This window comes from Squalius cephalus, assembly GCF_949319135.1.
Source record: "Squalius cephalus genome assembly, chromosome: 9".
In the NCBI taxonomy this organism is placed as follows: domain Eukaryota; kingdom Metazoa; phylum Chordata; class Actinopteri; order Cypriniformes; family Leuciscidae; genus Squalius; species Squalius cephalus.
Window position 1 is genome coordinate 4,066,722 of NC_137130.1, and position 14,648 is coordinate 4,081,369.

Consider the following 14,648-nt stretch of genomic DNA (forward strand, 5'->3'; position numbering starts at 1 on the left):
TAAGCTGTGTTTTTGCAGAGAAATGACTGTGAGGAAGGTGAAGGCTATTCTGAATATTCATCACCTTTATACAGGGCTTATGTTTAGGAAGTTTGCCAGCTTCCCACACGCTAATGCTAACACATGAAGTGCACCAGACCCCTCTGTTCTCCTCTGTTCGCATCATTAATACTCTAATTCATGCAGCGCTGAGCCTGAGCATTAAAACAGCAGCGAGCATGACTAATAAACACAAATCTGTTCATGCCATGTAGCGATGCTCTCTTAACCGAGGGGTTTGGTGCTTCTTCATGCGCTGAACGCTGTAGAGATGTTTCGCTTGCTTTCGCTGCCTTTAGAGTAGAGCGCAGTTGATTTGTTCATCGAGTTTGGATAAAGCGATGCTTGTTAGTGATTTATTTACATCCATTTTTGAAGGCTGCTGTAGTGAGCATACTTGTTAAATCATCTCTCGGCTCATTATGTCTCACTTTATGGATGTTTCATTCAATTTTGATGGTTAACATGTTTGAGATCATAACAGATCTTCATTAAAATCATTTTCCCTCCTATCAATTCATAAACTTCATTACGGTTTGCTACATTATAGAGCCGATGCTTATGCTGCGTTCCATTCATCGGTTGATTTGCATTGATTAGCATTGGCATTGTATTGATTGTATTGATTGATTGGGAGCTTATGTGTCTGCAGGTCAGATGATTTTACCCCCGTCTCAACCCATGAGCACAGAGGGCAAGAATGATGTGAGCCGTGAAAACAGTGCTGTGGACTTCAGCAAGGTAATGACGAAGAATGGTTTGCCAAATATAACTATTTCAATAATATACACTACCAAATAACCATATCAAATGTTTGGGGTCAGTAAGATTTTATTTTTTTAAAGAAATTAAAACTTTTATTCAGCAAGGATTCAATAAATTGATCAAAAGTTCTTTTGAACTTTCTGTTCATCAAAGAATCCTGAAAAAAAGTATCAGTTTCCACAAAAATATGAAGCAGCACAATCATACATGCTTTGATCACAGGAATAAATTACATTTTAAAATATATTCAAATGGAAAACAGTTATTTTAAATTGTAATAATATTTCAAAATATTGCTGTTTTTACTGAATATTTTGGTGAATGAATGCAGCCTTGGTGAACATAAGAGATATTAAAAAACCTTTTCCGACCTCGAACGTTTGAATGTTATAGTAAATAACATTAAAAAAAAATGTAAAAGTACACTGTAAAAAATTTCTAACCTCCCTAACTCAAAATTTTCTAGTGACTGGTCACATCTAAATTTTTCAATTGTCCCAAGTGAAATTCTGTAAATTATAAAATTAAATTTACAGAATTTCACTTGGGCCAATTGAAAAATTTAGATGTGACCAGTCACTAGAAAATTTTGAGTTAGGGAGATTAGAAATTTTTTACAGTGTATAGATTTTCTAAAACATACATTTATTTTAATACATTTTATGGTAATTCTTACTTTTTCTTCTTCTAAACACAAGTTTTACTATATTGTATAGTGAAATTACACAATGTCCTGGTAAATCTATTAACTCTTTCCTTGATGAAATTTTCCGGCTTTCAGTGTTTCCACTGTTATATGGTAGGGGGCGCTATCACGCATCTTCTGAAACAGTACAGAATCTCCGGATCAAATTCAAAACACAAGAAGCAAAAAAGAAGCAAAAACCAGTTATAACAGCATTACTTATGCACGTTTTAGTCTTAGAAGAAAACGTGATTTTCTCATCTTTATGTTCAAAATGTTACTTTTTTATTAAACTCACCCACATTCAAGTGTTGATAAAAAAGAATGCTTGATGCTAGAATAAAACGTTGTTGTTTGATTAAAAGCAGAGGCTCTGTTCTTTCTGTTGATATATTGCATGTTCAGATATTCAAAAACTAAATATTCTGGGGGCCATGACATTTTTGTGAAAATGATCAAAAACACTGGCGCTGACTGGTAACGTTTTTTTAAAAACACTGGCAGGGAAAGAGTTAATATAATTTTTTCATCATATATGGTGGAGGAAATTAAAGTTTCTGTTAAAATAACTAAAATTCGTACATTTGCAGTTCAGTACATAGAGATCTGTCGATTTTCGATTTTTTTTTCATATGTTCTCTGTTCTTGGAAAGGGATTATGGTTTAAACACATTGTGGCTGAAGCCCTCTTTATACATTAGACTGTTCTGTTTCTTGCATTAAGTGGGTATTATGGTTGTGATTCCATGAACAGACGAGAGTGCTGTCTGGGATCACAAAGAGTCATGATGAAATACTGTAGTAAAATAAAGAATATCATTATGAAATCTTACACAACACATGACCTTTTGCATTATGTCAGTATACAGTACATAATCTCTTTGGCTGTGTAGGTCATCTTGAACTTTGACCCTAAACCAGTCTAAGAACACATTTCCGTAGTAACCTAAATTCTACAAAAAGCTTTACATATGTGCACACGCACGGGATTTGTTTTTTCCGTGCTTTTTAATATTCCATGTCAAGATTTGATGATCAAATCTCAGAATCCTGGATATGAATGGGTTGCAGAATTATGGTGGCTTGACAAAACCAGTATACTAGTAGAAAAACGGGTTAAGATTTTTATTACAACCAGTGATATTTTAGTATAATTGATATACTATTATAGTTTTGAATTAGATTTTTTTATATGTTCTATTTTTACTTTAGTAAATTAATATATATATATTTTTGTATCTATAGTAACTGAACAAACTTTTTCTTTTCCCATAGTTTTCTCACTATTAAACATTTCAAGTCTCTTTAAAGTGGCAATTATTAAAACAGCCAAAGGCCTGTATGACAAACCTGTTCAAAACATCCTTTGTTTTCAATATGCATGTGTATTTCTCACCTGGTGACTCCTGCATAATAATGTGTGTATAGATAGACCTGCACTTCATGAAGAAGATCCCTGCAGGAGCAGAGGCCTCGAATATCTTGGTTGGAGAGCTGGAGTTTCTGGACAGGCCTGTCGTGGCGTTTGTCCGCCTCTCTCCTGCCGTACTGCTCAACGGCCTGGCAGAAGTGCCCATTACCACCAGGTGAACACCATGGGCCCTATCATACACCCGGTGCTAGTTTCAGCCCGACGCAGTTATCATTTTCACGTCCTGCGCCATGTTGTTTAAATAGCAAATGCATTTGCGCCCATTTGTGCGCCCATGTGCGTGCTGGTCTGAAAACGAGGTGTGTTCTGGCGCATTGTTGGCGCGTTGCTATTTTGAGGAACTGAAATAGACTGAGCCATTGACCAACTGAACCCTGGTCTAAAGTTAATGGTGCAATATTTTTTTTTGTTATTTAAAGAGTGCGTTAGTAATGTGCGCCTATAGGCGGGTCCACAACGCATGTACACTCTGCTTATTAAACACACAGGGACGCACAGCAGCACACAAACATGCCAAATATTAAAAATAAAAGGATTACAATGTAAAAGATTATTATTGTGTACATAAAGATATGGTGGAATCCTGCTTGAATCGCGTTTGGTCTTTCCACTATCAAATTCCGTCATGTAAATAGCGAATCCGCCATGCCGCGAGCGCAACTGGCATTTAAAGGGAATGGGAGATGAGACTCTGATTGTTTTTTTGCACGTAAAGCTCAAAACACACCCATTACTCATTAAGAGAATAGGGACAACCCTTTTAGACCATGCGCTGGGCACGTTGACCATTTTTCCTGTCGTTAAACTAGCAAAAGTGGATTCGGACACACCCTAAGCGAACTTGCGCCCTGCGCTTTAGACCATAGGTTTAGATAGTTTAAATAGGCCCCCAAGTTTGTTTTGTGAAACTCAACATAAGAACACCAGTTACATTGCTGTTTTGTGCTTGATCTGTCAGATTCCTGTTCATCCTGCTGGGGCCTCTGGGTAAAGGCCCACAATATCACGAGATTGGCAGATCAATTGCGACTTTGATGACAGATGAGGTAAGAGAGCAATGTATTGTTTTATAGTTATACTGCTTTTAACAAGGTACTGTTTGTGTTCACTTTGTATATTTGATCCAGATGCATTTTAGAATATTTCAAAATGAAATATGATGAATTCTGATTGGATGAGCTGCATCTGAAGCCTCTGTAAAAAAATTTTTTTTTTTTTTTTGCAGTTTTAAAAAATTCTATCATTTCGATTTCTGTAATTTAATCAAACAGAAATTTTAAAATATCAAAAATGGAACTATCGTTATGGAACAATCTATCATTCAGGAACTTACTTTTGTTGGTTTTACAAAAGACTAACAGGATGAAAAGGGGAAAACCTACAAAATTTAAAATGACTTAAAATGTACTTGTTTATTGAATGGTGATAAAAGAAAACAAACTAATGTGATTTAAAACATTTTTTAAAGTGTATGAAATTGCTTATTTGTGTTTGCGCTCTGGAGAGCGTCAAAGGGTTTCTATTTACAATAAAGCAGATATATATGTTGATCTCTTGAACGCAATGGCCAATCAGAGACATTTAAGTTAGTCAGCCTGCACTCTCGCGAATACTCTCATTATAACAAACGAAGTGTGGACACGATGTAAATAAGAGATTAATGAAGAGCTTTTTAGTGATTATAAATGGAGCGATACCATAACAAAGCTGACATCAACAACAACAACAAACTTATAGTTGACAACATGTTATATTAGACTAATTTAAACACTGCCTGCATCATGACGTGATTAATTCATCACCATAACATGTTAATTATGCATGACAGCTCAGTTACCATTGGTATTAGTTTTGCCATTAGCTTTCGCCACTTAAACTGGAAAAGTTTGGAAAAAATGAGTGAAATCACAAGTTAACGACTCTTCATGGCAGACACTGATGTTTGTGCTCTATTCTGAAATAGCTTTTTTATTGGCAACACTAACACTTTGGGCCGTTTTTGCTTGATTTAAACTGCAATGTTTAAAAAAATATATTTATTTCAGTTATGTTGCTGCTTGCTTTTACTTTACCAAAAAACTCCTATGTGTCTTCTTTTAAAAGAAACCATAGGACTGTAGTCTAAAGCATTGATGCAAAGTGTAAGAATGTCATTTTCCAGTGTGTGCTCAAAAATGGCAAGGTAAGAGGCTATTTTATTGCACTTTTTTGTGTTAATTTGTAATTTAATTCTTGTGTGATTATTTTTCTTCTAGATTTGTTATTTGTTTTATTATCACCATTTATTTACTTAATATATGTGTTAACGTTTTCACTATTCATGTTATAGTAAATTGCAGTTCATATGAAAGATAAGCATTGGCAGTAATTCGAATACATATTTTTTTATTATGGCCGCTATTTAAATCTCACCTAGGCCACTAACAGAGCCTGTGTTGTCCCTGATTTTAAGATGCATGATGGAAACATTCAAATGTACCCATTAATATTAATAAATGTAAATCATAAACGTTGGCGTCTTTTATCATATCACTGTTGCTGTGCTTTGCATTGTATCCAGAACACCCCTACAAATTCACTACCTTGAGTGGATTATTATTGCTTTAACAAAGCGGGTTTCATGCAGACTGAAGTGTCTCGCAGAGATGAGAGGAAACTCCTGAGGTCTTTCACAGCTCAGCAGATTCTCTCTCACTTAGTCTTTGAGGTGCAGAGGAGACTTACAGAGCGGCCCTAATAACATGCAAATGACTGCTAATTAGACAGAAAACCACCCTTCGTGCCAAGCTGCTGGTTGATGTTGCTAAGGCAACATCTTAAGACGTTATTAAAGAGCATGATAATGTGAAAATGTACTTTTTTCCAGGCTTCCTGTATATTTAGTCTTAAAGAAACGGTTTATCGTTTATTCACCCTCGTTTCGTTTCAGATCCTCATTGTTGTTTTTTTCCTTTTTTAAGGAAACAAGTGGAAAAACTAGGGAAAACATCCAAAATGCAATGTTTTATACTGCCAAGCTCTAAAATTAATAAAAATGTATCATAAAAACTTTACTTTATTGTCCTTTTTGGAGCTTGATAATACATCCGTTCTTTCGAACTCTAACATACAATCTCATTTTGTGTTTCACTAAATGATGAAAAACTTTTAGATTTTTGTACAAACTATTCCTTTAATTCAGATAACTGCTTCTTCTTTCATCACATCTTATTCATATTTTTTGACTAAGAATGTTCTGTTTTTTTTTTCTTTTGCAGGTTTTCCATGATGTGGCCTATAAAGCTAAAGACCGCAATGATCTGATTGCTGGAATTGACGAATTTCTTGACCAAGTTACAGTTCTGCCACCAGGAGAATGGGACCCTTCCATCAGGATAGAGCCGCCAAAAAACGTCCCGTCCCAGGTCAGTGAAACACGATTACAGACAGGAACTAGAAACCTGAGAAACTTACAGTACGACGACACTCAGCTGATGTAGGATTGAAGTTTTGTACTAGCCAAAAGTCTGGACACACTTGACTAAATTTATGGTGCTCACAATCTTAAAAGGCATTTGATGTAAAGACTAATGCTTAAATGCTTCAAATGAGTTTTGTAGACGTACATATTGCGCATAATTATGCATTTCTGAACAAAATTAAACGTTTAATTGCATTGAAAGGGATGAGTTGCAGTACATAGTGAAGGTACTTCCTTATTCCTTATTTACTAGTTTAAAAGCACCCCATGATGCACCTCATGAATATCCATAGTGAGCAGAGCTGGAACCAAGACAAAGAAAAAGAGCCCATATTATGCCCTTTTTCAAAGTCTTGATTTTGTTTTTGGGCTCTACTAGAACAGGTTTTAATGCATAAATGTTCAAAAAACATTATTTTTTCCATATTTGACATTGTTGCTGCTCGTCTCTTCCCAGTCTGTCAGTAACGCTCTGTTTAGTTCCTGTCTCTATGAAGCCCCTCCTTCTGAAAAGCACACTGTGCTCTGATTGGTCGGCTGGAGCAGTGTGTTATGATTGGTCGAGCGCTTCGAGTGTGTTTGGGAAATGTCCCGCCCCTTTCCATAACCGCCAGTTTCAACACAATACTAACTAACTCAACCAGGCCCCGCCCCTTTATTCTGCTTATTATTTATTTAAATGAGGAATATTGTGACGTGTTTTTTTCCCGGAAGAAAACTCAAGACTACAATGGGAATTGAAACAGTGACAGTGATATAGAGCTTTTCATGCTCAAATAGCAACATTACACACTAAAGAAAGATGAACATGGAAAAAAGCATAAAAGGTTCTCTTTAAATATACGAGAGTTTGTGTCAATACATCATTCCCAGACTTCCATTGTGTTATTTTAGAGTTTTCATCACCTTTAATAATTAGGTGTTTTCAAATCTTTGGCTGATAATGTAGTTATACACAGATATTATTTTAGTTAATATTGAATGAAAAACTGTTCTGTTAAGTAAAATCAAGTGTGTTATCTGCCATATGTGTATGTACAGTAAGTCATGTGATGTAATGCACATGATTTATAAAGCACACAGCTGGCTATGTCTCCATCTCGTTATAAAGATTAAAACCGAGCGTTTACTATAGAATCTCGATCTAGAAATATTAAAGTGAGGATTAACTGTAGCACTGCATTGTAAAACAAAAGAGCGAAAATAGACCCTTTTTCTTCAGTGCATTTAAGTGATATAAGCACAGAACAGCACACTGACATTAATCTGAGGTATAAATGAGCATATTCATCTCAATTCTATTATATATTATATTAATTCACATAAGCCAGCTAACACGGGTTTGAAAAAAGAGGCGAGAGTCTCCACAAAAAAAAAAAAGAAGATGCATGAAAATACCAGGTGTAACGGTAACAAATACAAATTGATCTGATTGGTCGTCTGGATCAGTGTGTTGTGATTGGTAAAATCATTTGAACGTGTTTGGGAAATGTCTCACCCCTTACCATAACCATGTATTTCAACAAACTTCTAACTCAACTCAACCAGGCCCCGCCCCTTTATTTTGTGTTTGCCTTGGGCTGAAATTATTTAAATGAGGAACATTGTGAAAACGCATCTTAAAACCAGGTGGAAACACGCTTGATTTCCTGGATATTGTATATATTTTGCAGATATTAATATGCAGGATGTTCACATTATTCACAAAATTGTTTGTTTGGGTGTTGATTTTCAACAGCATTTCTCAAAATTAATTGCAAGTCTATCAACTATATATCCAATAATTTGGTGAATTGGTATGTTTCGTCAGGGCGTGAAGAAATATAGAGCTGAGTATCATCAGTGTAACAGTGAAAACTAAAGCCATGCTTCCTAATGATATCTCCCAAGGGTAGCATGAACAGGGTGAAAAGCAACGGTCCTAGTACTGAGCCTTGCGGTACTCCATACTGAACTTGCCATCGATATGACACCTCTTCATTTACTGATACAAATTGGATTGCAGTAGTTCAACACAATTACAGATTTAGTACAAACACTAACCTCGGCTGCGTTTCTCAAAAGCATCTTAAGCCTAAGTAGATTGTGGAACCATTGGCACCAATGGTCTCTACGATCAACTTAGCTCACGATGCTTTTGAGAATATTTGAGGAATGTCTCTGCAAACTCTTTCAATATCTCTAAGTCCTGTCAGAGCTCCTCTGCTGTAGAGTTCTGCTGTATCCCTCTATCATCTCTGTGTTTGATATAACAGGAGAAGAGAAAGATCCCTGCAGTGCCTAATGGAGAGCTGGCAGAGACAGAGGAACACGGTGGACATGGAGGCCCTGAGCTGCAGCGCACCGGGAGGTCAGTCTGGAGTGTGTGTATGTGTGTAGACACATCAGAATCACGTTAGTGTGTGTGAAAGCCGTCGGAAATATAGATCTCTTTAACATCTCCTGAAAGAATGGAGATGTTTGCAGAAGTGTCCTGCTTTTTTTATTCTTTTTTTTAGATCTTTCCTGTGTCCATCTTTCAGAAGAGATGTTAATGCAATCTTGCACTGCACTGACACTATCGGATGAGAACAAAACTTGAACTGAATTAAGCTGGATAATGACCATATGGTCTTCTTCTAAAGAGGTTTTCCTCACTGTTCTTGCAGTTGTCAATAACAGTCTCTCCTTAGGTGTGGTCCCTGCAAATTTTAAACACGCAACCTCTGATTAAAAAACCTGGTCTGGATCCTGCAGACCTCTCTAAGTTTAGGCCTCTCACCAAACCAAAAATTCTTGAAAAGATAGTCTTGCAGTCAATTAATGCCATTTTTGAAAGACCACAATATTCTATTAAGTTTTCCAGTCCGGTTTTAAAACTCTACACGGCATCTTTTAAAAGTTTTTAATGATTTATTTTTAGCTACTGATTCTGGTGATTGTGTTATTCTTGTGCTTCTTGATTTAATTGCTGCGTTTGACACTGTGGACTATGAAACCCTGATCGCTCGTTTAGAGTGGTGGGTGGGCCTCATAGCGCTAGAATGGTTCAAGTCCTACTTGAAAAGTCCTCCTCTTCTCCTCTCTCTTGTGGGGTCCCTCAGGGTTCAGTTTTTAGGCCCTCTTCTCTTTTCTCTTTATTTTCTCCCGCTTGGTTCAATAATCAGGAAGCTCGGCATGTCATTCCACTGTTACACGGACGATAGCCAGATTTATGTGCCTCTTAAAAAGAATGACACTGTTAGAGCGCTACTCGAGTGTCTTGAAGATATAAAGGCCTGGATGGCTCTTAACTTTTTAAGTTTCAATGCACAAAAGACAGAAGTGATGGTTTTTGGTGGCACCAATGCGACCCCTCCCTCCTGCCTTGGCCCAGTACTCCAAGCCAACCATCACTAATCTAGGGGTTCAAATTGCTTCTGACCTTAAGCTCGACAGTCAAATCAGGGCATTTGTTAAATCAAGCTTTTTTCAATTGATGCAGCTGGCCAAAATAAAGCCCTATCTTCCTAGGCAACATTTTGAGACAGTAATCCACGCCTTTGTTACCACTCGGCTAGATTACTGTAATGCACTGTATGTGGGGGTAAGTGGGTCTTCTGTAGCCCGTCTCCAGATGGTTGCAGCGTGCAGCGTGACTTTTAACTGGAACACATAAACACGAGCACATTTCGCCCATGTTAGCCTCACTTCACTGCTGCCCATACATTTTAGGATCTAATTTAAAATTATTTTATTTGCTTTTAAATCCCTAAACGATCTTGCCCCACCCTACATTTCGGAGCTGCTACACCCTTAAACACCCACTCGTTCTCTCAGGTCAGCTGATCAACTGCTCCTGAATGTACCCAAAACAAAACATAAGCTCAGGGCGGACCGTGCTTTTGCTGTGGCAGCTCCTAAAGTGTGCAATGATCTGCCTCTTCCCATTAGACAAGCCTCTTCACTGTCTGTTTTAAAATCGGACTAAAACCCACCTTTTCTCCTTGGCCTTTGACACATGACGTTGACATTTAGTTTATCTATTTATTTATTTTTTGCGTAGCTGTCAATAGAGGGACAATAATCTCTCAGATTTCATTAAAAAGATCTTCCTTTGTGTTCCGAAGATGAACGAAAGTCTTACGGGTTTGGAATGACATGAGGGCGAGTAAATGATGACAGAATTATCATTTTTGGGTGAACTATCCCTTTAACAATTTTGCTTAGATACCTAACTCTGAGATATCAATCTGAACTCACTAATTTCTCATCAAATTCTTCCAAATGATCTGAGCTGTTATTCACATTTTCTTGGTCCATACTCCTATTTCGAAGTTAATACTTAAACATAACACAGCTTAATTCAATTAAGTCTCATGAACCTTGAAAAAGATAAATGATCCTCTCAGAAACCAGAATAGTGGAACAGGTCATGTTCATTATGACAGTTAAAGAGCACATAATAATGCAGATCATTGAGGATGATGGTTTCATTGTCTACTACGATGTAACCGAGAGCCGTGCCACTGAAGACCAGGTTTTCAACTCTCCAGTGAACTGGACAGATGCCATGTTTGACATTTGGTCACACTCTTCCTGTTGAGTGACAGTTTTCACAACTTTGAGTGACTTTCTCTCTTCTCACAACAATAATCCCCTTCTGTTCTCAGATGGCTCTTTTCTCCCAAATGGTCATATCTGATCAGCCCTAATTAATATTTCTTTCTGGTTTTATAGTATGTCTGCCTTATATACTATGTATACTGTGCACAGTAAGTGGATTTTCTATATGCATGGAATACCTGGATGATCTGCTATATTTTCTAAATTGTGCAACGACAGATACTATGTACAATACTGAATGCTTTCGACTTGATTACATTAACAGTGACAAATGCACTGGACATAATATCTGCTGTGATTTTATCATTTCTTTCTTCAACTGGACTGCCAAATATTAGGACTTTTTTTAAATACAAAATTGAATTAAAAGTGGTTTACCATATATGTATGTACTAAATTGATTTCAGTTTTATACATTTATACATAATTTTTGCCACACCAGTTAATGGCGGAGAACTGTGAAAATTCACTGTTGTATTTCTTGCAAACTATGAAGTTGTACTTAGCATTTACTAAATTAAATATATATATATATATATATATATATATATATATATATATATATATATATATAACGCAACTGTTTTTTCATATGCAAGACGCGCCAGACTTGCTGTGAAACAGCGCTGGTCATAAAACCTGTGAATTATTGAGTGGAATATTCCACATATGTGTCGGAGCATGGAAAAAAACAATCCATCCTCCAGCCTTCCTATAGATAAAATTACTTTTCTGCTTGGGAAAATGTTAGTCGAAGATGTGTGGCTTGCAAGAAAAATTCTTTACACAGTAAAAGAAAAGAAATAATAGTTTGAAAATTAAGCCTGTTTTTTATGTGCATTATTTTCATGAGAATTAAGCACATTTACCCAGCCAAACTCCCATTATTGTAATGTATCTCGATATTGTACAGTATATCTGAATATCATTTTAATTCCCATTATTCGGATTAATATAATACAGTACTGTAAAAACGAAAACTAATATATGGAGAAAAGCCATCCCATAGATAAACTTTTTTTTTTTTTTTTACTCCAAAATAAAAAATAAATAGTTTGAAAATGAAGTGAAAATGATGAATTTTTTTTTTAGGTGCCTTAAGATTGTTTTGCAATCCGTCTCAATAATTGTGACATTATTTTCATGAGAACTAAGCACTTTTCCCCTCCCAAATTCCCATTACTGTCATGCATCTTGATATTTTACATTTGAATTCCCATCATTACTGTAATATAATACATTACTGTAAAAATGACAATTTAAGTAATATTAAAATTTTTTTTTTTTTGCATAATAGTAATGACAATTTGGAAGGAAAACATTTAATTGTCATGAAAATTCTGTTTGTTTTCACTGTTTATTTTGCATATACTTCTCTACGGAATAAAACTCGGCTCTGAATGTGCGCTGAATTGAGTCGAAGCCAGTTTTCCAGCTCTTTCCGCGCCTCAGAAGGCAGTAATCTTGTGTGTCTGGTGTGTTTTGTCAGGATTTTCGGTGGATTAATTCTGGATGTGAAGAGGAAGGCTCCTCACTTTCTGTCAGATTTCACCGATGCGCTCAGCCTGCAGTGTTTGGCCTCGTTCCTGTTCCTGTACTGCGCGTGCATGTCCCCGGTCATCACCTTCGGAGGACTGCTGGGAGAAGCTACCGAGGGACGCATAGTAAGATCACATCAACACCATGTGTTTGATTTGATTTGATTTATTACACTGTAAAAACTCATTTTCATGATTTGTTATCACAACTTTTTATATTTTGTCAAGTCAACTTAAATAATGTAATTCAGATAGCATAATATTTTGAGTTTCTATGTATTAAACCAATCTCCTTTGTTGTATTAACTCAAATTTTTTATTTCAATGAACTCAAAATTTTAAGGCAACCAGGTAACTTACTTTTTTCAGTTAATCCAACAATATTTTTTTTTACAGTGTAGGCAAAGAAAGTAGTGAAATACACTAATTTTTAAGGATAACGCAATAAAGTTAAAAACGTATTTCCATTGCGGTCCTTGATGTAAAGCACATACTTCACTTTCACTTTTTTTGTACACGTGTGTCTGGGTCTGCATCTGAGCCAGCAATAATTTCATTAATATGAATGGAGTTTTTTTGAGCATATTCTCCCCTCTTCCCAGAGTGCCATTGAGTCGCTGTTTGGAGCCTCGATGACTGGAATCGCGTACTCGCTGTTCGCCGGACAGCCTCTCACTATACTGGGCAGCACTGGACCCGTTCTGGTGTTTGAGAAAATACTGTTCAAATTCTGCAAGTATGTCTAATGCCATTGCTCTGGTCTTTTATATTGCTTAGTGCAAACACTTGTTTAAACTGAATGAATGAATTAAAGAAAATAATTTATATGAATTGTTTTAGATAATGTAATTATCTGACGCCATCATTTTATCTCTCATTCTATCTATCTATCGTTCTATCGTTCTATCTATCTATCTATCTATCTATCTATCTATCTATCTATCTATCTATCTATCTATCTATCAATCTATCTATCTATCTATCTATATTGTTCTATCTATCTATCTATCTATCTATCTATCTATCTATCTATCTATCTATCTATCTATCTATCTATCTATCTATCTCTCTATCTATCTATATTGTTCTATCTATCGTTCTATCTATTTATCTATATATTTATCTATCTATATCGTTCTATCTATCGTTCTATCTATTGTTATATCCATCATTTTATCATTTTATCTCGTTCTATCTATCGTTTTAAAATTGTATTTCTCGTTCTATCGATCTCTCTATCGTTTTGTCTATCCGTTCCATCTATCTATCTATCTATCTATCTATCTATCTATCTATCTATCTATCTATCTATCTATCTATCTATCTATCTATCTATCTATCTATCTATCTATCTATCTATCTATCTATCTTCTTTTTATTGTTTTATCCATCATTCTATCATTTTATCTATATATCATTCAGTCTTATTATGATATATCTCTCAGTCTATTTCTATTGTTTTATGTCTCATTCTATCTATCATTCTATCTAATGTTTTATCTCTCGTTCTTTCTATTTGTCATTCTATCATTTATCTCTCATTCTTTCTACTGTTCTATCATTTGTTTTATCCCTCGTTCTGTCTACTGTTCTATCATTTAATCACTCATTCTATCTATCTATCTATCTATCTATCTATCTATCTATCTATCTATCTATCTATCTATCTATCTATCTATCTATCTATCGGTCTGTCGTTTTATCTCTCATTCTATCTACTGCTCTACCATTTATCTCGCATTCTATCAATCATTCTATTGTTTATTTCTCGATCTATCTATATATTGTTCTTTCATTTATTTCTAGTTCTGCCTCTAGTTCCATCCATCCCATCCATCCATCCATCTAGATTGATAGAATGTTAGATATAATGATTGAACGAATGATAGATAGACAGAACGGTAGAGAGATGGATAGATAAATAGATAGATAGATAGACACCCTAGAAACTCCTTAGTAACCACTCAGAATACCTTAGTAACCTCTTAGCAAGGTCTACATTCCCAATAACTCCCAGTACACAAGGCTGAGCTTCAGACTGTGTGTGTTTGTAGGGAATACGGGTTCACGGTGTGTGTGTGTTTGCAGGGAATACGGGCTCACGGTGTGTGTGTGTGTGTGTTTGCAGGGAATACGGGCTCACGG

At 35.8% G+C, this 14,648-nt stretch overlaps 1 protein-coding gene across 3 annotated transcripts in view; it reads left to right on the forward strand.

Moving 5' to 3' along the window:
- Positions 1-14,648, forward strand: part of slc4a10b (solute carrier family 4 member 10b) — an 80,805-nt gene that overhangs the window by 47,123 nt on the left and 19,034 nt on the right. For all 3 annotated transcript variants that reach the window (XM_079881937.1, XM_079881936.1, XM_079881938.1), the window contains 7 exons: positions 692-780; positions 2,918-3,075; positions 3,880-3,967; positions 6,179-6,325; positions 8,637-8,731; positions 12,455-12,629; positions 13,106-13,239. In XM_079881937.1, the coding sequence (XP_079738063.1) occupies positions 692-780; positions 2,918-3,075; positions 3,880-3,967; positions 6,179-6,325; positions 8,637-8,731; positions 12,455-12,629; positions 13,106-13,239 (886 nt within the window). The remainder of the gene's footprint in view (positions 1-691; positions 781-2,917; positions 3,076-3,879; positions 3,968-6,178; positions 6,326-8,636; positions 8,732-12,454; positions 12,630-13,105; positions 13,240-14,648) is intronic.